The sequence below is a fragment of the Leucopleurus acutus genome (assembly GCF_964270905.1).
Source record: "Leucopleurus acutus genome assembly, chromosome: 14".
Taxonomy (NCBI): domain Eukaryota; kingdom Metazoa; phylum Chordata; class Mammalia; order Artiodactyla; family Delphinidae; genus Leucopleurus; species Leucopleurus acutus.
In genome coordinates this window covers 10652054-10678397 of record NC_139156.1, presented here as the reverse complement: position 1 = coordinate 10678397, position 26344 = coordinate 10652054, and the positions used below count along the sequence as shown (strand labels likewise).

Below are 26344 nucleotides of genomic sequence, written 5' to 3'. Positions count from 1 at the left end.
ATTAACTATGGTAAAGAATGTTTTCCCTGGATTTGAATGACTCAAAATTCTAACATGTATCCACCAACATTTATTGAGGGGTGTGTGTATGTGTGAGTTGATGGAGGGAGAGTAGGTGTATGTGTGAGTTGATGGAGGGAGAGTAGGACAGACAAGTAGAAATTAAAATGGGAAACACAGCTGTATAAATAATTGCAATACAATGTGTTTAGGCTTCGTATATATAAACGTGTGTATATGAACGTATGTGTACACTCACTCACTCATTCACTCACTAGTTTGCTGTGAAATGCAGTGCTGTGGGAGCACAGAGGAGGGCTGGCCTAGCTGGCAGCGTCAGGGAGTGAGGGCATCACAAAAGAAGGGGAATGACTGGGACCTTGAAGGGTGACTCCTGTAATCTGAAAGGAGACAAGGCTTCAGGCTAATATACTGCATCTCTGTAATTTGGTTGATGAAAGTACTATATATTTCAAAGCATCAGTTGACCTAACATCTTTAATTTGCTCATTGAATGTGCTGGGGTTGTCATGATTCTTGAATGCTGCTTTGTTCCCTGTGTTTAAAGCAGCCTTGTTGATTGCCAGGATAGATAAGACTTTTATAATCAGATATGTATTAGTATTAGTCAGCCCGTTTTGAGGGGGATTATTTTTTCATTCATAAAAAGGCATAATTTGTGTTGTTAAATGTGGTGCTGCCTCCTTGAATATTTCCGTTTTCTGTACACTTAGTAAACTGCTGTTGGCACTTTAATTTTACTCTAGATGTAAAGAGAAAAAGAACACTCTTTACACATCCCGAGGTTCAATTTGATACGCAAGAAGAAAAAGGAAAATATATTTAGACTGAGTAGCTCATGATAATGATGAAAAATTAGTATCCTCAAGTCAAATATTTGAACTTACCAAGTGTGTTAGTTATGGGATATAATGAGGAAAGGTTTTTAATGAAAGTCCATGCACTGAATATATTTGGAAGAACAAACATTTGTTCTTTCTGCCAGTAACCTTCTGGTATCTTTTTAATATAAAACATTAATTTGGAATGCTGAGCTTGGAGGCCTCTGATGAATTGTAATGGACCACCAGTTTCACTTTAACTTGGAGAACATTCCCGTTATGTTATGACTGCATAACACTGCCAGTTCTATATTATTAAAATTATCATTACCTTGCTCTCAGAATTGTATTGGAATAAAATTCTATGCTATACTTGATTAAACTTTAATTAGAGTTTTGCTTCTCTCAATACAGTACTCACCAGTGAGGGCATTGTATTCATCTCAGACTTCTCTCCATCCAAGCCACCCTCAGGCCCTGGGAAAAAAGTGTACATATCCAGCCCACACTCCAGCCCAGCTCACAACAAGCTGGCTGCAGCCACAGGGGCCAAGAAGGCTCTTAATAAAGTGAAAATCTTAATCACGCAAGAGAAACCTAGGTAAGTTACAAGTGTGAAACTAACAGCAACATTCATTTATTTATTCAACATTTATCTAGTTATAATTATTCATGAAAACATCATTTTTGGAGATGTACTAAGATTAATTTTCTTCTTCATGTTACCCTTTCTTGTTTGTAGTTTTGAATTTATAAGAGGAAAAATGTTTTTTGTTTCTTCCCCTAAGAAGAGATTTAGCATTAACGTGGCTCCTTTGTTTCCAGTAATGTGGTAAACGTCCCCCATTGATTTTGACACATGAAAAGTTTTGACTTCTGAAAATAAGAGATAAAGATTCTAAAATTATGGCCATTGAACACATTAAAAATTGGGGGACAAAAGCTGGATTTTCATTTTAAATACATTTTCCTGACTTAAATGCTGTGTAATCTCATTAGCCAATAAAATATAGGTGTTTTTCTCATGCATGTAAAGATGTTTCCCGAACTGGTTAAGGGCCAAGATTCTAAGGGAAGCTGTAGCTCTGTGACTCAAAGTATAATTTAATCGTGCTCAAATTTCACTCTCCCAATCTCTAAGATAGTGTTTGAAAGGATTTCTTAGGGTTGTAAGGATTAATAGGTGCAATAGCTTAAGTACTGAACATAGTGTCTGATACTCAATAAGCATTCTTTTGGTAAAGGCTAGCTATTATTATTTATTTCAGAAATTTCAACTGAGTACAATTTTATTTTAAAGAACTAATTTTATGCATTAAAAATAGATTTCTGTCTTTTTCCTAGTGATATGGTAGTTCTTATATTTTTATTGCTTTGGTAGTTTTTTTGGCATTCTTTTTTTTTTTTTTCCTCGCGGTACACGGGCCTCTCACTGTTGTGACCTCTTCCGTTGCGGAGCACAGGCTCCGGACGCACAGGCTCAGCAGCCATGGCTCACGGGCCCAGCCGCTCCGCGGCATGTGGGATCTTCCTGGACCAGGGCACGAACCCCTGTCCCCTGCATCGGCAGGCGGACTCTCAACCACTGCGCCACCAGGGAAGCCCTGGCATTCATTTTTTAAAAGCTTTTATTTTTAATATGCTAAGATTATTCTATCTAGACTTTGTGGGTAATTACCTAAAGAATGTAAAATACAAATTGCTCTACAAATACATTCTGAATTTATATGTAAATATAATTTTTATATAGTAAACCATAGGCTGATTAAATTCACTAATTTATCCCTCACCCTGTGCTGAAATAATTTGATTACTCCTTAAATATCTGGAGAACTTTTTATTTACTTTGCATTGATTCTGTATCATAAATAATTATTTTTTGCCTGCATAGTTTTATAAGTTATGATTTATATACATTATATTTTCTGTCATGTGAATCATATGTTCATCTTGAGTACTGGGGAAATGCATTATTTATCCTTTCAAATAGAACTACTCTGGGTACTTTCACATACATTATTACATATAATCTTGCTACAATCTTGGGCAGTAGTACTGTGCCCACATTATAAATGAGGAAGCTGAGTCTCACATTGTTTTAAATATGCTACTTAAGCTCACCCAGCTAGGAAGTGCAGAGCCAGGATTTTAATGCAGTCCACATCCCTGTCTCTAGTCCTCTAATCTAACTTTATTTTAAGTTTCAAAACCTTTTAATAAAATTGTTGTGTAAGAAAAAAGGTACATAATTGTATGCCCATTCCTACTGAAATATATTAAATATAAATTTATTATAAAATAAAGTTGTGATTAAATATATACCACAATCACAACTTACTAAAATGAGTTTTGAGTCTCTCTAACAGTCTTGATAATCCTCATATCATTTCATCTCTTTTATTTACACAGAAGAAAATGCTGTGGTAAGTGAATAAAGTACGAAGCTTTGTTTCAAGAAAGCTTTAAGACAGCTGAAAAGTGAATGAAGGCGGAGTAGAGGAAGTGCCTTCCTTGCCCAAGCCGTGCAGAGAGTGCAGTGACTCCTGATCCAGTTGTCTAGCCCTAACTGCCCTACGTGCTTTATGTTTTAGTCCTGAGGCTTCATTTCAGCAGTCTATCTAGTACTTCTAATTACAAAATAACAATAAAACTACTGTCTTAAGAATGCCGTATAGTATTGTCACTGACCATCTCATACCACAGACTTACTACTTTACTTTACATTTTCACATATTCAGAAACATGTCTCTATCCGACCTATACAGTATCATTGTCGTAATTTGGATTTTGGCACAAAGAAGAGATCTAATTTTTAGATGCTAGCCTGTGTTGGTCATTTCAGGAAACAGTTGTACATTCTCATTGACAGTTATTATATGGAAAGTACAAAATTCAATTCTTTTTTAGCTTTTTCTGATATGAATAAAGTCTGACTCATTTTTTTTAATTGAATTATGGTTAATTTACAATGCTGTGTTAGTTTCTGGTGTACAGCAAAGTGATTCAGTTATACGTTATTATATTACATGTTCTTTTTCAGATTCTTTTCCATTATAGTTTATTACAGGATATTGAATCTAGTTCCCTGTGCTACACAGTAGGACCTTGTTGTTTATCTGTTTTATATATAGTAGTTTGTGTCTTCTAATCCCAAACGCTTAATTTACCCCTCCCCTACCTCCTTCCCCCTTTGGTAACCATAATTTTGTTTTCTTCTTCTCTCAGTCTGTTTCTGTTTCATGAATAAATTCATTTGCGAGTCTGACTCATTTCTTGGTGCCTGAAGTAAATGTTTACTTTTTTCAGTGCTGAATTCATGACTCTCAATGATTGCCTTCAGTTGGCATACCTGCCTTCCAAAAGGAATCACATGTTGCTACTCTATCCTCGAGAGATTTTAATCCTTGACCTTGAGGTGAATCAGACAGTGGGTGTGATTGCAATAGAACGAACAGGAGTTCCATTTCTGCAGGTATCTACAACTTATAAATTATATTACCACAAGTTGATTATGAATTATATAGAGAAAAACCATAATTTTGCAAAAGTCCTTAGTCTCACTTTCTCTTTTTCTATTTATTTAAAGATTAAAAATGTTACTTTATATTCCTTATTTTTCTGCACTTTAGATTGGTTTGATTTAACCCTAGAAATTCTTCTGACTGATCTGGAGATATGTACTGAACTATTTAAGTTACATGGATAAAGACAGATTGTTTTAGGATTATTAATGGATATTTTAAATGTTCATTTAGTTTTAAAACTAGGGGATTATATGTGTATTTTTGTGTTTGGGGGTTTTTTCCGCCCATATTCTCTAAATATGAGTTTATGAATCTCACCGTATATACTTTTAAAACCTATTGTTTTTAAAAACAAATACATCATCTATTTAAAGGTAATACCCTGCTTTCAGCGTGATGGTTTATTTTGCCTACATGAAAATGGTTGTATAACCTTACGTGTTCGAAGATCTTACAATAGTATTTTCACCACTTCAAATGAAGAACCAGGTGAGTTTATATCTCACAATAATGTTAATTATATTTTTCTTCAGAATGATTTTATAAAGCTTCATGTGGCAAATACTTACCAAAGCATGGAGTTAATGATAATCCTTGCCTTAAGAAAATAGAATATGGTTATAACATGAGGCATAAAAAAACCCAGGCCCAAGATAATCTCTGAGTATTATAACAGTGCACCTCTTGTATGCTGCAAAGATAGTAATATTTTGTAATCCCTTCTTGATTATATCCATGAGCTAAGTGGATGTTATCTTTTGTGATTATTTCTTTAGCACAAGTCCAACCTTGTATATACCTTTATTATTACACCCCTTTGACTTCTCTGCTTTAGGATTTCCATGGTAAAGTAACAGGTTAATAAGTCTCCAGGGCATTCAGTTGTCAGTTTCAGTCTTATCCTGGAGAACGAAACTAATGTTTTTATTGAATGATGTACTATGTACATCTTTTATACAGTATAATTATTTTCAGGCTTATTGTAGACCACAGTAAATTATGTTGGGCTACAAGTGCACTGTTAATTATTTAATCATATATTACTGTTGATCCTTTTTCAAAGAATTTCCTTTATTTTAAAAATATTAAATAGACTATTTTGATAATAATTGTTATTTTGGAAATTAAACTTGGTGTAGACGGTCATTAAGTAAATTTTCTTTATATCCTGAAGAAATTAGTAATTGTAAACAGGGAAGCCATTTTGGACAAACTTTGCATTAGTGAAGGGATGATATTCTTTTTGGTTGAGGTATTATTTAAATTAAAACAAGTAGCAGTGACATTGATATGTTTGCTCTCTAATATTTAAAAGAAAACTATACTCTGTTAAGATCCAGATTCTGTCCAGGAGCTTACCTATGATTTACGAAGCCAGTGTGATGCAATCAGGGTGACAAAAACTGTCCGTCCCTTCAGTATGGTGTGTTGTCCTGTCAATGAGAATGCAGCTGCCCTCATAGTGAGTGATGGCAGGGTTATGATATGGGAACTGAAGTCTGCCGTTTGTAATCGAAATTCACGGAACAGGTAAATGAACCAATAGGATCTCTTTTTTGTTTTGCTTTGTTTCCCCCTTTCTTTAGATTACCAGAATCATATAAAAATAGCAGGACCTTTTTTCTGAAAAAAATATTTTTAAATTGATAATTAAGACTTTAGATTATTAGGAGATTATGTAAACCTGCTAGAGATATTTCACCTATGGGTTAGATTAATGAATACTGTAAAAATTGATAGAATACTATGATCTAAAATTAGTATTTTGAGTTACTAACATGTGATGCAGGTTTTAAATATGTAAGAACCAGGTTTTAAATATGTAAGAACCATCTAATTATTATGTCTTTGCAGTAGTTCTGGCGTGTCACCTTTATATTCACCCGTGTCTTTCTGTGGAATTCCTGTAGGAGTGCTACAGAATAAACTCCCAGACCTCTCCTTAGATAACATGATTGGTAAACTGCTTTTTTTTTTCTCTCACTTTTATGTTAGGTATACTTTTTGAAGGGCAAAATTAATAGTCAGTGGTTGCAGTTATTGTAAAGTCAAAGTTAATACTTCAGAAAACTAAAATGTAGACTTATTCTTTCCTAAATAAATCAGAGGGGTATAAAATATTTAAGCATAAGAGTACCTGAAGTAGTATAGACTATTATTGTAGTGCTGGAATTAGAAAATGTTCATTCGTGAGGGACTCTGATCTAAATGAAAGAGATGGCATGAAGCATCTGGATGCTGCATATATAGCCCTTGCTGGGCAATACCATACCTCCTCCTCCATGCTTGCTGCTCCCTCAGCTCAGAATTGAACACACTCTTCCTCTCTCTCCCTTTCTGCTACTCCTTATTCAAAATTCAGCTCAGGTGTTGCTTTCTTTAACCTCCCAAGCCTGATTTATGTGGTCCCTAATAGTCATCAGCTGATTGTAGTTGTGATTTGACTTGTCTTTTTCCCTACAGTAAATTATAAGCTTCACAAGGGTGGGACAGTGCTTGATTCAGCTTTGCATCCCCAGCGCTCAGCCCAGGGCCTTGCACATTCTAGATGTGTGATAAGTATTTATTGAAGGAATAAAGTAACTGAGCAGTATTGGAAAAAATCGTCTTAACTTTTTGACTTACATTTTCTTATTTTCACGTTGGGAATTCTTACTTCAACAAATATTTATTTGCAGATAATATATTGCTTCAAAGTTAATTTAATTATTATAGGACCACTGTATATTCAAGGAAGAATGAGGATTGGTGGTTTCAAATATATACAACTAGAAATTGTAAATATGCCAAGCAGTACCGACGTCTAATTCTTTTAAAATTGTGGCTAGTGGTTTATAAAGGATTTTCTTTATCACTGTTTGTTCTCCCACAATGTAATTGAAAATGGATATTATTTACTAGGTTCTTTTGTTTAAATGCTGTAAAGATCCATGATATACTAGAAAGAGCATTAACTTATTAATCTTCTTAATCAGAGATGACATTTATTGAGTGCTTAATACTATGTTAAATACTGTGCCAAATTCTCTTTAAGTATTAGCTCAACAACCCTACAAAGTAGGTACTGTTATTATTATTATTTCCATTTTATGTATGTGGGAACTGAGACCCAGGGGGATTAAAAAACTTGCCCCGGACTACACAGCCGATAAGTGGAAGTGTGAACCTAGTTATCCCAGTCTGGAGTCTGCTCCTTGGCCATGGCATCTAGTCCCGGCTGCTTCACCGTAATCTAAGCAAGACCTCTCCAGACCCTGGTATTCTCACAATTCCTGCCAGCCGTGGAATCCTTGTGCTCAGTGACACTAACTTTTACACTTAAAATTCTTTTCACCTTCTAGACATAAATCCATATGAGGAAGTTTAGACACATAATTGTTTTGCAAAATTTATTAGTTACACAATTTTCCAAGTTAATTAACCTTGTCTGCACTTAATATAAAATATTAAAGTGAAAAGAATTATAAACACACATGCACAGAACTAATCAGTAATACAAAGCCTGTAGGAGTTTGTAATTTTATGCTGTTTAGGTATCTAAGTGATATAACTTACATTTTTTAGGAGACAAAATGATACAGATTGTATAGCAGTTCTTGACAGTGTTGTTGATTTAAAAGTATTAAATAAATCTTTGTTACTTGAAAACATTTTAATTAAAACATTTAATTAAACTTTTAATTTGAAATTCACTATGTACTTAGTGGTAATTGAAAGCAATTCAGTTAAATACAGAGGCCTGATTTATATTCATTGGGTAAAGGCTGCTGCTTAGTAAGGCCTAATCTGCCCTACTTTGTGAATCACCTCACATGGAAGATGCTTGAAGAGAAATATGGCAGTTTCCTGAAGTGAACTCCAAGCTGCGAGGGTTGGTAAACATGGTACCTACCTGTAGAACTTGCCATTCCTTTAGACCCCATCTTTGTTACTAAGATTGATACCAGTTGTATGGCTTATCCTAAGGGATCATTTATTTGGATTCAACTGATGGCCTTTTTTTTCTGTATATCTTACCGATTTTACAATAACATCATTACTAAAACAACTTTACAGCTTTAAAAGGTTTAGTTAGAATCCCGTCACCCACTTCTAGTAATTATTTCATTCTTCCCTTTCACTGTGTGTGTGTGTGTGTGTGTGTGTGTGTGTGTGTGTGTACGTATATATATATATACTCACACATATTCCTGATATGTACTTTTGACAACTTTATCCCAGTATTCAGTAGTGCTTTAAAGGAAGAAAATTTTTATACCCTTATTAGTGAATGGTTTTGATTTTGTTGCACACTTTGTATTCACATTTTTTAAATGGTTTTTATTTGAATCATCTTTTTAGTTTGAAATTTGATAACCTAAGTACGAATGCTGTATCTAAAAATAATGCCATTTAAGACAACTGTCACTAGTGACGGTTTATATATTATATATTAGTAATTATAAGTATGTATTTAAATTTTATTTTACTTATTTATATAAAAATATGTAATTATAAAGCTTAAATGTTGTAATTACATTGACACATTAAGATTTCTTATTTGAAATCTAAATGAGTTCTTTGAACCTGCTATTTGTGATTACCAATTTTATGTGCACTTTAAAGAGCATCAGATTGAAAAGTAACCCTTTAGAAAGGCAGTAAGACAGGAATGCTCTGTAATATCTCATGCTACAGAAACTGTTCTCTAACCCTAGTCCTCTTGATTTGCCTTGGGTGCCCTAATACCAGGAACTTTGGCTAAAATGGTGTTTCTTAGAAGACACAGGTCCCTGAATTCTGGATAGCAATACTCTGGAGTAACCTATCCTTTGAGATATTCGATGATGCAGTTTAAGTCCCATAGCCAAGTAAGACTCGGTGTATAGCTACAGGCACTAGAGTGCTACATTACACCTTCTAGACCTGAAGAGTATACTTCCACTGTAAAGTTCCTTTAGATTTTTAAGAACAGCGTATGTTACAGTTAACATATTTGTATTTTTTATTACAAATCAGGGCAAAGTGCAATTGCTGGGGAAGAACATCCCAAAGGCTCCATTCTGCAGGAAGTGCAACTCAAATTCCTGCTAACAGGTCTGCTTTCAGGACTGCCCTCACCACAGTTTGCTATCCGTATGTGCCCACCATTGACCACAAAAAATATCAAGATGTATCAGCCATTGCTTGCTGTTGGTGAGTATTGGACCTGTTCTTTTTTTAATTCTTAATGTCTATTTTACATTTTTAAGATATTTAAGTTTCCTGGTTACTAGAAAATCCTTTATTCTCCTTTAAAATGCTTTAAGAGGAGGAAGAGGCTAAATGAAATTGTATAAATACTCATCTTGAAATACTTTTTTTTCTGTTCTATTAATCTTTTTTAATCATAATGATAACTCATTCACCTGACACCAGATGACAGAGACCCTGACACCATGGGTACATCTCTAAAATGTCAAGAGGAAAGTCCCTGTGTAATGCTGAAACCAGACTCCTTGTCTTTTCTTGGACCATCTCAAGCTCTTCCTGTGCATGTCATTTTGTTATTAGTTTTTGTTAACTAATAATATAGTCACACTTAATAGTTTAATAATAACAAGTTTCTTCATGTGCTAAGAATTGTATGTTAAACCTGGTTTTATTGTGTTTAAAGTGGCTATTGTCTTTATAAACTAAAGATTTGCCTTTTGGGTTGAAATTGCATATTTTTATGTTGTAGATAAAAAAAATTGGTCTGGGTTTCAACTTGCTGTCACAGTAATTTCATGGTAATGGGATTAACCTGATTTCTTTTACAGAGAGGACCAAATTTCTATTTGCTACTAAATACATAAGGTTAAAATTCATTTCTCTAAAATTTTGAACAATAATACATTTGTTTGAAATTGTCAACATTTTTCTTAAGATGCTGTTGGTTTGACTTTTGGCTTTTTCCCAGAAGGTCTATAAACATGTGATTTGCGATTCTTTTTTTTCCTAAAATGAGACACTTATGGCCAGTGTGTCTCAACTTAATGGCTGACTTGTGAGCCCTAATGGCTCATTTGAGTATTACTGTTTGGTACTACTCTTATTTTCCCATTTTTTCCATTATTATCTTTTGTAAGTGATTTGAATTTTAAGGTTCAGTGGTCTGCGTTTACAGGTGTCCAGATTTATATAAATGCAGATGGATGTTTCATTTTTATTTTAGAAACTATTGATATTAAAATTCTCATTGAGGTTTCAATTGGGATTGGTCAGTGTACATAGTATGTACCTCTCTGTACAAGGTCAGTATACCTTCTCTTTCAATTTAGGAATTTATTAATTTCTTGGAGAAAATTACTTCTTGGGATAGCTAGATAACAAGAGCTGAGTCAGGCTCTGAGATTTCCATTGTAGAATAAGCTGTATTGTGCTGGTATATAGTGAATAGCAGGTCATTTATTGAATTTAGTGTAATAACAAAGTAAAAGCAAAAAATATAAGTGCCTAAAGTCTTGCAGAGTCATTAGAAAAGAGAAGCAGAGTTCAACCAGAATTACTTCTTCTTGGGCCCCTTAAGTATTAAATCATAGTTTCAACATCATCAAAATGTGCAGAATGTAGAAATCATATGATTATTATGAACATCTGATAATTGAAAAGTTTTAGTAATTCTTTAGATATTTTCTCAGTACTAGAAGATACTGTAGAATAGGTGATAAAAGTAAGCAAGTGTAATACTGTATTTCTCTAGAATAGTTTTGCAAGAAATTTCTGAAGCTTTAATTCAGCAAGTTAGCTAAAATTGGAAATTGCCTAGCATTTTTACATTTATTGTTATTATATTATTATTATTTCTACATTCTATTACTTTGTATGAATCCATTAATTCTTTTAAGTCACGTGCAGTGAGAAAGTGATTGTGCAGCCACATACATTGTTCACTTTTCTTGCTTGACTTATAAAAACATGTTAAGGGCTGAAACATTACTTTCTCAAGAAAGTGTTACTTTCTCAAGTGGCCATGTCCCTTCTAATTAAAATTTAAACATATTACCTGAGACCACGAAAAGCTTTTGGCATAATAATAACTACAAATCATAATTACAGTGATAACAGAAATAGTAATAATCATGTACTTACTTTGTGCAGAGTGTTGTACTAAGTGTTTTACGTATGTTTCTCATTTAATCTCCAACAAATAGATTTTCCATTATTCCCATGTTAAAGGGATACTAACACAAATTTAGTGTGGGCAAGTAATTTGCAAAAGTATAGGGCAGAGCCAGGGCTTAAACTCAGGCTTCTTTAACTGTAAAATCCACAGTGAACCACTGTACTTCGCTTTACTTTATGATGTATTTAATGTTAAAGACAGAACAAAACCAAAATCTTTGTAAAGAAAACTAGAGAAATCTGGTTAATGAGTTCTGCTAGGTTGCCTTTTTGAGGATCAGTTATAATAAACATTCAAAAAGCTTAAGAAGGTGCATCTTCAGATTTTGTGTGTATTGAATTAGGTTGTGAAGTCTTTGAAAATCTGTCCCTGGATTTAGGTAAGATTACAGAGCACATGAGATTAAGCCCTTTTTTTTTTTTTTTGCGGTACACGGGCCTCTCACTGTTCTGGCCTTTCCCGTTGCGGAGCACAGGCTCCAGACGCACAGGCTCAGCGGCCGTGGCTCACGGGCCCAGCCGCTCCGCGGCATGTGGGATCTTCCTGGACTGGGGCACAAACCCGTGTCCCCTTCATCGGCAGGTGGACTCTCAACCACTGCGCCACCAGGGAAGCCCTAAGCCCATTTTTGATGAGAGGGAAGACAGAGAAGTTTACTCTTTCTTCACACCTAGCTTGGGTTCCTTTTATAAAATACAGATGTTGTAAAATAATTGAAATCTTGAGAAAAGACTTTTGTTAGATTTGGAGCTTCCACTAGATTAATTCTCCTCTACTATGTCATTTTAATAGGTACAAGTAACGGTTCTGTCCTGGTGTACCATCTCACCAGTGGGCTGCTGCACAAGGAGTTAAGCATCCACTCGTGTGAAGTCAAGTGAGTCTGTCATTGGGATATTGAGATTATAAACATATGTAATACCAGAAAAAAGTTCTTGTGGACTTTTCTACACTGAATACTCTGCAGTGGTGATTATTTGACTGAAAACTTTAAGTAATGCATATTCATGTCCAACTAATGGCTATGTTCATTAAGGATGAGTACTAATTGTTTACTTTGTAGAGAACATTATGCAGTGGAGAATTTTTTTCTCACTTTATTTCTGCATCTTATTTATTTCTCCTAAGCCCAAGGCTATTTTCTCACTGGATATCACTCTGTTCCCTTGTTCCTGTTTATATAGTTTGTTTTCCTTTTCTGTAAAGATCCCTCAGTAGGACTGCTCGTGAAAATTTTGAATAAGGTCATTTAAATTGTTAATTAATCTCATTTATTCTTTCATTTTGAGATGTGATCTGTTTTATGAGTTCTCTGTATGCAGAGGTATCTGAGGGAAGGCTAACAGAACAGAAGGATGACTCTTGCTTTCTGTTTTAAAGTACATACATGCCACTCCAATAAAAATTTTTTAAAAATAAATAAAAATAAAGTACATACATACCTGCTCCATAGCATTATCTTGCTGATCACATGACTATATTCCTTTCTTTGCCCTGGCAATGATGGATTGTAAAGTTACACATATATAATATAAATTTATTAATCTTCCAGTATTTTTTGATGATGTTGGAACAGATGTATCCGAAAGGCCATTTCTCACTTCCGTACATTATATTATAGTTATAGTTCTCATGTGTACGTTAAAATTCTTAGTGAACCCTTAGTGTGCACATTATTCAGAATAAATGCGTTTTCTAAATGGGGAAGGGTCAACCCTTGAAGTATCACAACTTCTGATTGTGATGGAAGTTTCTGAAGAGTTTATGTTGCCTTATTCTTTCAAGTGCATGATTTTTTGGTACAGCCTGAGTGACTGTTTATCGCCACCTTATGCTGTGCCCCTACAGTATCTCCCTAAATATATCTACATGGAGGATTAATGTCTTCAAAAGTGTTAGGCTTTTGGGGTGCAGAGACACAGGTAACTGCTTGGATCCTTCCAGGTTGTTGTTCATCTTTTCTCTCTCCTTCCAGTAGTCCCTGCTGCCACTGATACCTTCTCTCTTCCTTTCTTTCCTGTCTGCGTTGCTTCTCTTGACATTTCCTTTCACCCCTGGCTTTTGTTTGCAGTGTTCCCTTTTATGGCAAACACCAATCAATCAAAACTCACCATTTAATCAGTATTTGTTCTAAGGATTATGTTAAGTGTTAATACTTTTCAGGCATTGTTTCCTTGAATCCTCACTACAACTCTATGCAGTAGGCACTATTATTATTCCCAATTTACAGAAGAAGAACTGAGTATTGTGGAGTCATGAAAAGGTACATGGAATTCAATCCAGGTGTTTCAGGCTTCAGAACTGAGCTCTTAGGATACATGTGCTAAATCTCCAGCTAAAAAGTTCACATAGATTAGTTGGAAACATTTTGGCAATAAGATAAAAGTGTTGACTAAGCCGGGATTAATGCCAGGAATTTGGTACATGCTTCTGGAAAATCAAGCACATTGTCATTTTTTTCGGAACACTGAAATCTTATTTATTTATTTGTTTGTTTATTTATTTATATTGAGGTACAGTTGAGATATAACATATTAGTTTCAGATGTACAGTGTAATAATTCAATACTTGTATATATTGTGAAATGATCACCACAGTATGTAATCTTTAATAAAGACAAGATAGCTAGTTAATCAGTGAGCTATTTGCTGTAAGTAAGATTGTTATCCTGGATTGTTCAGGTCATAGATGTCACTAAATACATGACTTACACATGTTATGATAATATTTGTTATTGACACCAAAATTATTTATAATGTGTTACTTGGGGTACCGAATAACTCTAAGGGGTATGCTACTCAGTCAGGCTAGCGTTGTGAACAATCACACAAGTATGCTCCATTTTTTTTAAATATAAATTTTCCCTCTTAATTGCCATTTTGAGGATAATTCACATTTTACATCCAGAGATGGTGCCCAAGAGGATGCTAAAATACTGCTGTCTTTGTGTTTCAATTAATGCAATTATAGTATTACAATTAAAAGCCATTATGAAAATTTCACAGATGTGCTATAAAAATTGCTGAACTTATTAGCAGTAAACCGAATATGTTCTAGATACTCATATGCAAATTAAAGGCCAGCTTTAGAAAGTTGTTTTTCTACTTAGTACTAAAAGTGTTTTTAAAAACCACTTCATCTTAAGTACTTCAGTCTTTAGCATACATATGGCCTGGTACTGCCTAACTACAGATAGTTGCATCTGTGCGTTTTTTGAAAGCTATGATGTTTTAACCAGTTATGCTTTACAAATATGAAATATATATTGAGCCTCTTCTGTATGCCTGTAAACAGACAAAACCTGGGAAGCTTATAATCCAGTGGAAGATACCTAGAACTAAATAATGTAGAGTGGTACATATAGGTTTTCTTAGATTATTAGAGTTCTTATATTATTAGTTGGTGTCTTTGTCCAGTAGGCTAAAATTACAATACTATAGCCCAATACTATTTTCAGTGTCAAAAATTGTTAAAACAGTAGTTTATATGGGTATCAAAACACTGATTGACTCAGTATTGCTTTGAGCACATTGAGTGATTTGTGGAAAGTAAAATGATCTCTATTTTGTCTGTCTGTACATTTGCCGAAGTTAGTTTCATATAACGGTAGGACTTCAAGACCTTTCAGAAAGTGTTTGCTCCCCCCAGCCACCCAGTGTTGAGAAGTAACTAAGGTAGCATCCCCAATGCAGGTGAACAGGCCCAACTTGGGAATCCATAGGAGTCAGAACACTGAATCCCTATTGGTAGATTCTAAGGTTACAATTGTTCAGTAGCAAGGAATGCTACAAAACAAACTTAGACTGAGTCAGAAAATGAGCTGCTGTTCTTAAGAGTTTTTATAGAGCTCAGTGTGTGGTTAAACCTAGACAATGGTTTTCTAATCCTGGGAGCAGTGTTGTGCTCAGCTGTGTTTGACAAGAGTTTTCATTCTTTTCTTTTGAGAAATAATCCCCTCCTTATCTAATACACTTTGAAGTCCAACTCGATTTTTATTTTCTTTAGTTGATCAGTAGGAGTCAGATGTACAGGCTGCTGCTGGAATCTGCTCAAAGGCAGCACACTTGTGGTGCTCGATTATAAATAAGCAACCACCCATGTTCTGCTATATCCTGAACACTGGGACATCCTGTAAACTGGGGGGAAAGCACTTCCCTGAATATGTACGGCACTTAGAAACATAAGGAGGCATGATAGACTTTTTTTGGACATCATTCTTTTAATCTAACGGAATTTGCTGAGTGCCTGTCACGTGCTTAGAGAGACAGGGCATAGTACCTCCCTTCTAAGAGACTACAGTCTTCTGCAGTGCTTCTCCATCAGTCGCACTGTCGTTTCCACTGAAAGCTGTTGAGGCTTTCAGGCAAAACCCTATTTGCCCTTTGAGTCTCAGCTTTAACGTTTCCCCAGGAAGCCCAGCCTGGCCCCTGAGACCAGATTCCATGTGACTCTTACAAGGTCCTGTTGAACTCAGCACTGTTCTCTTTTGAGATAGATAATACCAGATGCACTTGTATAATGTCTCTTTTCTGTTAGATTGTAGGCTCCTGAAGGACAACAGTTACCTCCATCTCATTCACAGCTGTATTCCCTAGCCTAGCAAACTCGCTAGCATGCACTGAGTACTTAATAGCACAGGCACCGGCATATATGGGGTGCCTAACAGATGTATTTTTAAAAATAATAAATGAAAAGTGGGAGGACTGAAATTTTTACTGTCCAGAGGTAGTGGCATTACTATACTGGAGTATAAGTAGTTCAGATTGCCAGCAGCAAGACTTGGAAAGTATATCGTAAGGTTTCTGTGGGTAAACGGATCTGATTGAAGCTACCAGACTTATTTAGAGAACAGAAGTTCAAAATGATTCTTGTCTCCTTTTGTTCACTCTCAGTAGAAAAATTAATGAGTACTATGTGTTAGGGGAAAGAAAGAGAAACAAGAGAAATTGACTTTTCCAGTGAATAATTAACCAACTTATATTGTAGTCTCTATAGGTGCAGTTTGAGTATAGTAAATGAGGAGGCCTAGTGAAGAAAATAGGGCTTGAGTTAGATCTTGAAGTAAGAGTAATTATTGATGGTGATTATGAATACATACAGTGCTTACTCTGTGCCAGGCCTTCTCTATGCACTCAGTGTTATTACTCCTGCACAGCAGATGAGGAAACTGAGAGGTAGAGGAGCACAGAGCTAGTAAGTGCTGGAGCTGGGACTTGATACTAGATAGTATTTGAACAGGGAAGGAGAGGGGTCGTTCCAGTCATGGAAGTTCTCAAGAGTTCTCCGTTTTTAGCAGCCTAATCTGAGTGTTTCAACACAACTTTACATTTGAAGAGTTATAAATTGATAACTACAGTAATTCCCTGCTGTTGCAAATATTACTTTCAGTTCTCTTGGGATTATCTTTGCTCCTCTGAGAAAAGACAAGTAGGTGGGTACACAGGGGTCAGTGAGGAAAAGCTACTCTAGTTAAAATAGCAAGGTTTTTAACATCTGAACCTTTTTAACACAAGGTTCAGGTGATTGAGAGGTAAGTTTCATGCCGAATGGCTTTGAAAGTCACACAGAAGAGTTTGGATTTGATGCAGGAGCCATGGTATTGATACCTTTTCTTGGGCAGGTGAGAGACATGTTCAGAGCAGTATTAATGCTAAATCTAGCAAGAGCATTCAAATTGGAGTAGAAGTGGTAAAACTAGATCAGAGGTCAGCAAACATTTTCTGTAAAGGACAGATGGCAAATATTCTAAGCTTTGTAGGCCATAAAATTTCTGTCACAATTACTCAGCCCTGCCATTGTATCGTGAAAGCAGCCATAGACATTATGTCATTGTTAAAAATGGTTGTCCTGTAAATGCTGATGAGCAACTGCATATAGAACAGAGGTTTAGACTTGCCTCCCAGTCAGCTCTGTTACCTTGTAAGCAATGCAGGGTAATAGTAGTGTTTCTCACTTCTTTTTGTGACTCTGATGAATTCGCTTGTCCTGGGTCCCCCCATTTTCCATTGATGGTGAAGCCAGTTATGTTAGTGGGAAAAAAACATGGACTCACCTACTATCAGTCCCAAATAAAGGGGACTCCCAGGACATTAGGTTGATAGGTTACTGTCTTGTCATACTTGTCTGATTTTTCTTTTATGCTTTTCTCTAATTGACATACTGTTTGGAACATTCATCCACTTCCAAATCTAATAGCTCAGTTTGTATTGTTTGCTTCAGGAATTTCTGCTTCCTAACCAACTAAGAATTTTGATAAAATTTAATAAAGTTCCTACGTGTGCTCAACTTTAAGCAGTCTGCTCAGAATATTTCTGTACCACTTGTTTTTAAACAGTGGAATTCTTGGCAAATACTGTGATGTGACTCCTTTGCCAGATGTTAATAGCTATTTTAGTGCTATGAATTCTGATAACCTGTCTTTTTATTGGATCTGGAGATAAAGTTTTATTAGAAATAATTTTATGTATGTTGGAAATGTATGATAATATAGCCTCAAATAAATGTCATATTAATATAATTCCTTAATTAACTTGTATAATAAAATTTAGGTCATAGAAAAAACTTATTTTTCAAATAAATTTTTCAGACAAAAAAAGAATATTAGATTAATCTTTGTTTAATTTCTCATTATAGGGGTATTGAATGGACGAGTTTAACTGGTTTTCTTTCTTTTTCTACCTCAACACCAAACAACATGGGATTAGTGAGGAACGAACTTCAGCTGGTTGATCTTCCAACAGGTCTGTGTATTTAGACTATTACGATATTTAAAATGGTACCATCATATTGATCAAAGATGTTGCTATTTATAAAACATGTTCCAAAGTACTTTCTTTCACCTTGGAATTTTTTCTCATTTATATATTCATTTTTATATATTCTATGTTTATATATTCATTTTTTGGTTGTTCTATAATAATTGCCTTAGAAAAGACTCATCATTGTATGCAAATTATGTTAACACAAGTGCATGGTAAATGGAGTACCATTAGCCTGAATGGACAGATTCATAAATATGGTATCAGTTGTACTTTCAAGTACATTGTTGTAGATAACCAGAAGTACAGCTTTAAAATCAATCTTTGTAGTTACACTTTATTAGATTCTCTTTTAAAAATTTTGGCCTTTGCGTGAAACCCTTAAAAATCTTATAAATAAGGATTCTTTTTAAATGCTTAAATTTAAAACTTTTGCTAATCTCTGGCTGGCTAAATAGGAAAACTTAATTTCGGAGTTTAAAGACTTTACAATAGGAAATATTCCAGTAAAGTAACCTGTTCACAATTGTTAAAAACCTATAGCCCAGTGAGTTTCAAAATACGAACTTGAAAATAGAGTAAGGTGAAGGTTTTATATTATTTTATATATAGCACATGGAATGATTTCAAATAGTTTTTTTTTTTTTTTTTACAAAATTGTGGGGAGTTTTTTTTTAAATGGCTTAGCAATATGAATATATGTAGATAGTTTTAACCAATAAGTTACCTGTGTGTATAATAAATCATATATATGGTTGCTTCCTTGTATTCTCAATATATATTTCTAATTTATAGTTGTTCTTACTTATCAGAGTATGTTACTAAACCTCAAAGAATTAGCCCCACTTTAGTCCAGTGTTGCTCTAGTCTAATTGGAAATGACCTGCCTGGTGACCCCTATCCCTACATTCCTGAGTTGCCAATAAACTGGCACTGGTCACTGTAGGTACATGGTAGCCCAGGGATGAAATGCTGTTCTGTAGTATCATTCACTAAAAAAATGCCTGTTCAGTTTTTTCCAATCAGCTCAGGTCTAGGACTGTTAGATAACTTAAAATCTGTCTTTCACAGATTTATTTTTGAGGAACAAATTTCTAAGTAATAGTTACTGACTTTTTAGGTGGGACATTTAAATTCATAGATTATAGACTTTTACAGCCTTGTCTTCTAAGGAGGGCAGCCGACTAGCAGAGCCAGGAAAGGATGTAGGGTGTTCGGCGAATAATAATAGTGAGCTTCTGTTTGATGGCATTGAAGAGCAGGGAGGCATATAGGCATCCACTTGTCTTTGAATTGAGTATGTTCTCTCTTTTGTTTAATGTAATAGAAATCTAGGAAAAGATATTAAAATATATTTGTTCAGGGACTTCCCTGGTGGCACAGTGGTTAAGAATCCACCTACTAATGCAGGGCAAACGGGTTTGCTCCCTGGGCCGGGAAGATCTCACATGCCGTGGAACAACTAAGCCCTTGAGCCACAACTACTGAGCCTGCGCGCCACAACTACTGAGACCACGCGCTGCAACTACTGAAGCCTGCACGCTCTAGGGCCCGTGTGCCACAACTGAGCCCGTGCACCTAGAGCCCATGCTCTGCAACAAGAGAAGCCACCACAATGAGAGCCCACACACCACAATGAAGAGCAGCCCCCGCTCGTCACAACTAGAGAAAGCCCATGCACAGCAACAAAGACCCAATGCAGCCAAAAAATATGTATATTTGTTCAAACATAAAGTAGAACTTGCATTTTTTAAGTTATAGAAAACCATTTAGCTTCTTTGGCTATTAACTAATTCTTAATATTCCCCAGTTTCAGTTTATAGAGACCTTTTGATAGGAACATGTCAAAATATTGTAGTTGAGTATTTTGCACATGGGACAAGAAATCTTAAATACCTGTTCAAAGAGTGTTTTCTCCACTAATTAGTATTTGTAAACATGAAAATATATTACCTTGAATGTACCAGTAGTTTTTACAGTAAGCAGTTGCTTTACCATAGATTCATTAAAACTTTAGAAATTGGTAAATTATTTGAAAGAAACCACAGAAGGACTTCAAGAAATTCTATAAAAAAAGAAAATATCTTTTTATAAAGTAGATATTTGAATGTAAGTAATATACTGTTGGTCTTTAACTTGTAATAGTTTTGAATACTTGAGAATACTTTTGAATTTAGATTGTTAGAAACAGCTTAGAAGCAAATGGAAGAGGGAACAGGAATAGAGGGTAGCACTGATCAAATTACATTGGTACAGCTTTTAGTTTCTTACATGTTTTATGTGCTTTTTTACCTTTTAATATTTGCAATTAAAGGTAGGAGCATTGCTTTTCGTGGTGAACGAGGTAATGATGAATCGCCCATCGAAATGATTAAAGTATCTCATTTGAAGTAAGTGTCATCCTAAAAAAAAATTCTCTGGTCTTCTCACAAGGTAATCTCAAGGATTTTTTTATCTTTAAGAAAGTGAGAGTATGCATGCATGCATATAGAATTTCTTAGTGATAGCAAACCGTGATGTGCAGCCATATCAAAGAAAATATTTTAATCGCAAAATTAAGTTGCTATTGCTTTTAATTCTCCACTTCTAAAAAGACAAGGTAATTTATCTGAACCTTAACATTTCATTAGATTGGTAAGACCAGTAACCCCATTGTGTTCCACTATAGCTATGTTGATATAAATGCCTGTCACTCACTAAGAAATGTTATTTGTTATCTGGTGAAATTCTTATTTCAGCTTCCACCTCAGTTTGGGTTTACTGAGTAAAAGAATTCCTTTTCCTTATTTGTAATTTAGATCTAATTCCAGTAAGTTTCTGAGTTTTTTGTTCCAAGGGAAAATAAATGTAAAGCAGGATTATTGACAACAGAGACTGAATGAAAACTAATCAAAAGAACAAAGAAAGGAGTAAGCACTCTGAAATTGTTTTTAAAATTGCTTTAGCTTTTCGAGGCTCTTTGCATTTCCATATAAACTTTAGACTCAACTTATCAGTTTTACCACAAAGCTTCCTAGAATTTTGATTTTCATTGCATTGCATCCATGGATCAACATGGGGAGGAATTGACGTCTACCGAGTTTTGTGATTCGTGAACGTGGTGGATCTCTCCACTTATTTAGTTCTTTAATTTCTTTCAATAATATTGTGTAGTTTCCAGCTTATAGGTCTTACACATCATTTGTGAATTATTTTTTGCTTTTTCTTTGATGCTATTATAAGTGGTGTTTTTTCTTTTTTTATTTCGATTTTCAATTATTATTTATATACTGAAATAGTTAATTTTTTACTGAGGTAATATTTATTTATAACATTATGTAAGTTTCATGTGTACAACACTGTATTTATACTTCTGTGTACCCTACAGCGTGCTCACCACCAAAAATTTATTTTCCATCGGTCACCATACATTTGACCTTCTTTACCCATTTTGCCCTCTTTCCTACCTCTTTCCCTCTGGTAACCACTACTCTGTTCTCTGTATCTACTTGTTTATTTTTATTTGGTTTGGTTTGTTTTTTTAATTTGTTTATTTTTTTATATTCCACATATGAGTAAAATCACATGGTATTTGTCTTCCTCTGACTTATTTCACTTAGCATAATACCCTTATGGTCCATTCACATTGTTGCAAATGGCAGGATATTCTTTTTATGGATAAATAATATTCCATTGTTTTATATATATATATACCACATCTTCTTTATCCATTCCTCTGTTGATGGGCACTTAAGTTGATTCTGTATCTTGGCTATTGTAATTAATGTGATGATGAACATGGGAGATGCAGGTATCTTTTCAGATTAGTGTTTTTGTATTCTTTGGATAAATACCCAGAAGTGGGATAACTGGATCATATGGTAGTTCTATTATTAATTTTTTTAGGAATCTTCATACTGTCTTCCATAGTGGTTGCTCCAATTTACATTTCCACCAACTGAGGGTTCCCTTTTCTCCACGTCCTCACCAATACTTACTTCTTATCTTTTTGATAATAGCCATTCTGACAGGTGTGAAGTGATATCTCATTATGGTTTTGATTTGCATTTCCAAGTAATTAGTGATGTTGAACATCTTTTCACGTGCCATCTGTATGTCTTTGGGAAAAAGTCTGTTCACCTCCTCTGCCCAGTTTTTAATCAGGTTGTTTGTCTTTTTGTTGGGGAGTTGTATGAGTTCTTTGTATATTTTTGGATATTAACCCCTTATTGGATATATCATTTGCAAATATCTTCTCCCATTCGGTAGGTTGTCTTTTTTGTTTTATTTATTGTTCCCTTTGCTGTACAGAAGCTTTTTATTTTGATGTAATCCCATTTGTTTATTTTTGCTTTTCTTTCCCTTGCCTGAGGAGACATATCTAGAAAGATACTGTTGTAGATACATGTAGATGCCCTTTATCAGGTTCAGGAAGTTTTTTGTTCCTAGTTTGCTGAAACTCTGTATCATTGAGTAGGTGTTGAATTTTGTCATATGCTTTTTCTGCATTTATGGACATCATCATTTGGTGTGTTTTTGTTTTGTTCTTTAAGTTGGCTTAATATGGTGAATTATATTGCTTGATTTCTCAGATGTTAAACTTGACATTCCTGGAATAAACTCCGCTTGGTCATGATATATTAGTGGATTTGATTTGCTAATATTTTGATATATTGTTGGGTTTGATTTACTGATACTTTATTAGGGATTTTTGCATCTGAGTTCATGAAGGATATTGGTCTAGTTTTCGTGTAATATCCTTGACTGGTTTTGGAATCAGGGTAATGGCCTTGTAAAATGCGTTGTGAAATATTTCCTCCTCTTCTTTTTTCTAGGCGAGTTTGTGTAGAATTAATATTATTTCTTCCTTAAATAGGGCGAATTCACTGAGGAACCCATCTGGGCCTAGAATTTTTTTTGCAGTAAAGTTTTTAAATATAAATTCATCTTTCATAGATGCCAAACTATTCAGGTTATATATATATATTACTTTCAGTGCGCTTTGGTAGTTGGTGTCTTTCAAGTAATCTGTCCATTCATTTCATTGAAGTTGTTGAATTTATTGATATAAGCTTGTTCATAATAATTCCCTTATTCTTTTAATGGCTGTGTGATCTGAGTAATGTCTCTTTCATTTCTGATAATCAGTAAATTATGTCAATTTTATTAATTTTTTCAAAGAAACTTCTATGGTTTCTTTGATTTTTCTCTGTGGTTTTCTGTTTTCTGTTTCATTGACTCCATGTGTATCATACCCTTTTGATTCATTGACTTCTTTATCATTGTTAATATTCTTTGTTCAGAAGTTTGTCCGATTTGTCTGATTAGTATAGCCACTCTAGCTTTCTTTTGATTAGTGTTTGTATGGTATATCTTTTTCCTTCCTCCTATTTGTAACTTATGTCTTTAAAGTTGATTTCTTACAGAGAGCATATAATAGGGACTTGTTTTACTGTTTGATCTGATAATCTTTGCTTCTAATTGCATTGTTTAAATTATTCATATTTAATGTAATTACCAATATGGCATATGTTTTCATCTACCATCTTGGTAGTTATTTTCTCTTTTTTTCATTTTGAGTGAATTAATATAGTTTATAATTATATTAGGTTTAATTTCTCATATGCAAAATATCAGTATAACCCGCATAAGAACAAAAGTTCTTTGGAGAAGAGCCTCGATAATTCTTTTAAATGTAAAGGAGTCCTGGGACTAAGAAGTTTGAGAATTGCTCAAACTGTTTGGACTCCAGTCTCTTCTATTTCCAGTCAGTCTTGACTCTACACAAGCCTACTAAATTAATACATCTTAAACAACTGATCACATTATCACCACTGCTTCAGAACTCAGTGATCTGCTCTTCTCTGCAGGATGAATCTCTGCACATGCTAGCATTGCATTTTAGGGTGTCTTAAGGATTTTATAATGTGAATCCAAAATTCACATTTTAGCCTTCTTTCTCATGATGATTGCTCTCACATACTTTGCATTTCAAACAGCATGTTCCCCCAAACACCCTGTGTCCTTTCCTTTTGCCATTTATCACACTTGTAACTCTGCCTAGAATGCCATTTTCCTATTGTCAAAATTAATCTCAACTTTCATAGTGAATCTTTATAGCATTTACCAGATTCTCTTTTATATTAGTTATTTACATACACGCCTTGTTTTTATATTAGATATAATAAAAAATGTAACATTTTGCATTTGTATAATCCATCACGGTTTATAAAAATCTTTCATGTGTGCTGGTCGTTTTTGTTTATTTTTATCCTTACAGTATTTAGTGAGGTATGTAAGACAGGTGTTGCCATTTTAAAGATAAGCAGAATAAAACTCAAAAGGTCACATGGTTTGTCTGAGGTCACATAATTATCAAGTGGGAATCCTTTGATAACACTGCGCTACAGGGATCTTCCTACTCTGTCACATTTCCTCACTGTGGGCATGATAGAAACTTTACTTACTTTTTCATTTAATTTTTACCGTAACCTGCATCCCAATCAATCCATTGATGTAAGTAGTGATATTTTCATGTGTTGATGAGAAAATTGAGCCTCAGGAGGGTTATTGTAATATGTGGCACCAGGATGTGAACTCATGCCTTTTCTCATCATTCTGAGCTGGGCTCCTTGCCTACTTATGGCTATGTGGCTCTCACAGGTCATTTTAGAGCTTTACCTTCTTAGGACTGTTAATCATGAGGGCTAAAGGTTAGTTTAAATTCTCTTTGTTTAGAATGTGTCATCTGAGTTTTCTGATTTACTGAACTTTTTATTTGTACTGCTTGTGAAAATTTTGCAAAAAGAGGTTTATTTAGTAATTTTGTTTATTTTAGACAGTATTTGGCAGTTGTATTCAAAGATAAACCCCTGGAGTTATGGGATGTTAGGACCTGTACCATTCTTAGAGAAATGTCCAAAAACTTCCCTGCAATAACTGCTTTGGTAAGTTACAATTTAAGAAGTAAACAGTTTATTTAGGTATGTATATATGTGATGAATATTTTTCTTTAGCTTGAATTGAAATCATTAATCCTGTGTATTTTCTTGCCAAAAATGTGTATTCAGAGAAGATGATCTAAACAAATGGAGACAACTCTTATTTTCTTGGATGGGTTAAGCTAATATTATATTAAATTCCAATTAAAATTTAATTTAGATATTTTGAAGAACATGATAAACATATTCTAAAATATTTATGGAAAAATAAAGGTCATAGTCAACCTTGAAAAAAGAGGAGTAATGTAGGCAGTATGGGTGGGGGTCGGATGCGTCCTACCCCATACAGTACATATTATTAAACCGTAGAAATAAAAGCAATGTCATATTGGCCCAAGGAAGAGAAATGGATCAGTATAATAAACACCTCATTAACAGACCCATGAATGTTTGGGAACTGAATGTACAGTAAAGTAGCTCACAAACCCAAGAGGAGGGACAGACTGTTTAGTAGGCAGTATTGGGGAAACTGTCTCACTTTATGGAGAAAAATACTGGATCTCTGCATAATACCATATTCAGAGGTGGGCTTCACAGGATTAATGACCTAAATGTAAAAAAAAGTAAAGCTATAAAATTAATACAAATACAGAAGAATATTTTTCTATTCTGGGGCAAAAGAGGATATCTGAAGCTCAAACCAAAAGGCAAAAAAATTGAATGAGTTTGATTATATCAAGATTGTTGCTTTCTATTCAATGAATCAGGCCATTGTCAAGGTTAAATATAGAAGACAAGTTGAAAAAAGAAATTTTCCAGTGTCTAAGATGGACAAAGGGTTAACTAATCCCTCTAAGGGATTAGTATTGTAGGAACTCTTGCAATGAAGCGACAGGAGCCCCAGTGGAAGGACGAACAAGCATGTGAACAGTTAATGAATGGCAGGGAAACCTAGAAGGCCAAACAAGCATGTGAAGAAATGTTCAAACTCATAGGTTTTGAGATGTGCAAAGTAAAATAACCATGATATACCTTTTAGACTAACAAAAAGTGGAAAGCCAGGTGGCATCCCATGTGGGTGTAATATGGACTATAGGAATTCCTTGGCGCTGCTGATAGGTATCTAGACCAGTGCAGCCATTCTGCAGAGCAAACTGGCAGCACTTAGGCAAAC

The 26344-nt window shown here is 34.6% G+C and overlaps 1 protein-coding gene across 1 annotated transcript in view; it reads left to right on the top strand.

The window, feature by feature from the left end:
• Positions 1-26344, top strand: part of WDR11 (WD repeat domain 11) — a 54126-nt gene that overhangs the window by 9469 nt on the left and 18313 nt on the right. Inside the window, exons 5-14 of the mRNA XM_082854889.1 lie at positions 1257-1443; positions 4149-4314; positions 4741-4855; positions 5701-5896; positions 6221-6324; positions 9365-9541; positions 12285-12369; positions 18126-18232; positions 20565-20640; positions 25068-25176. Coding sequence (XP_082711015.1) covers positions 1257-1443; positions 4149-4314; positions 4741-4855; positions 5701-5896; positions 6221-6324; positions 9365-9541; positions 12285-12369; positions 18126-18232; positions 20565-20640; positions 25068-25176 — 1322 coding nt within the window. The remainder of the gene's footprint in view (positions 1-1256; positions 1444-4148; positions 4315-4740; positions 4856-5700; positions 5897-6220; positions 6325-9364; positions 9542-12284; positions 12370-18125; positions 18233-20564; positions 20641-25067; positions 25177-26344) is intronic.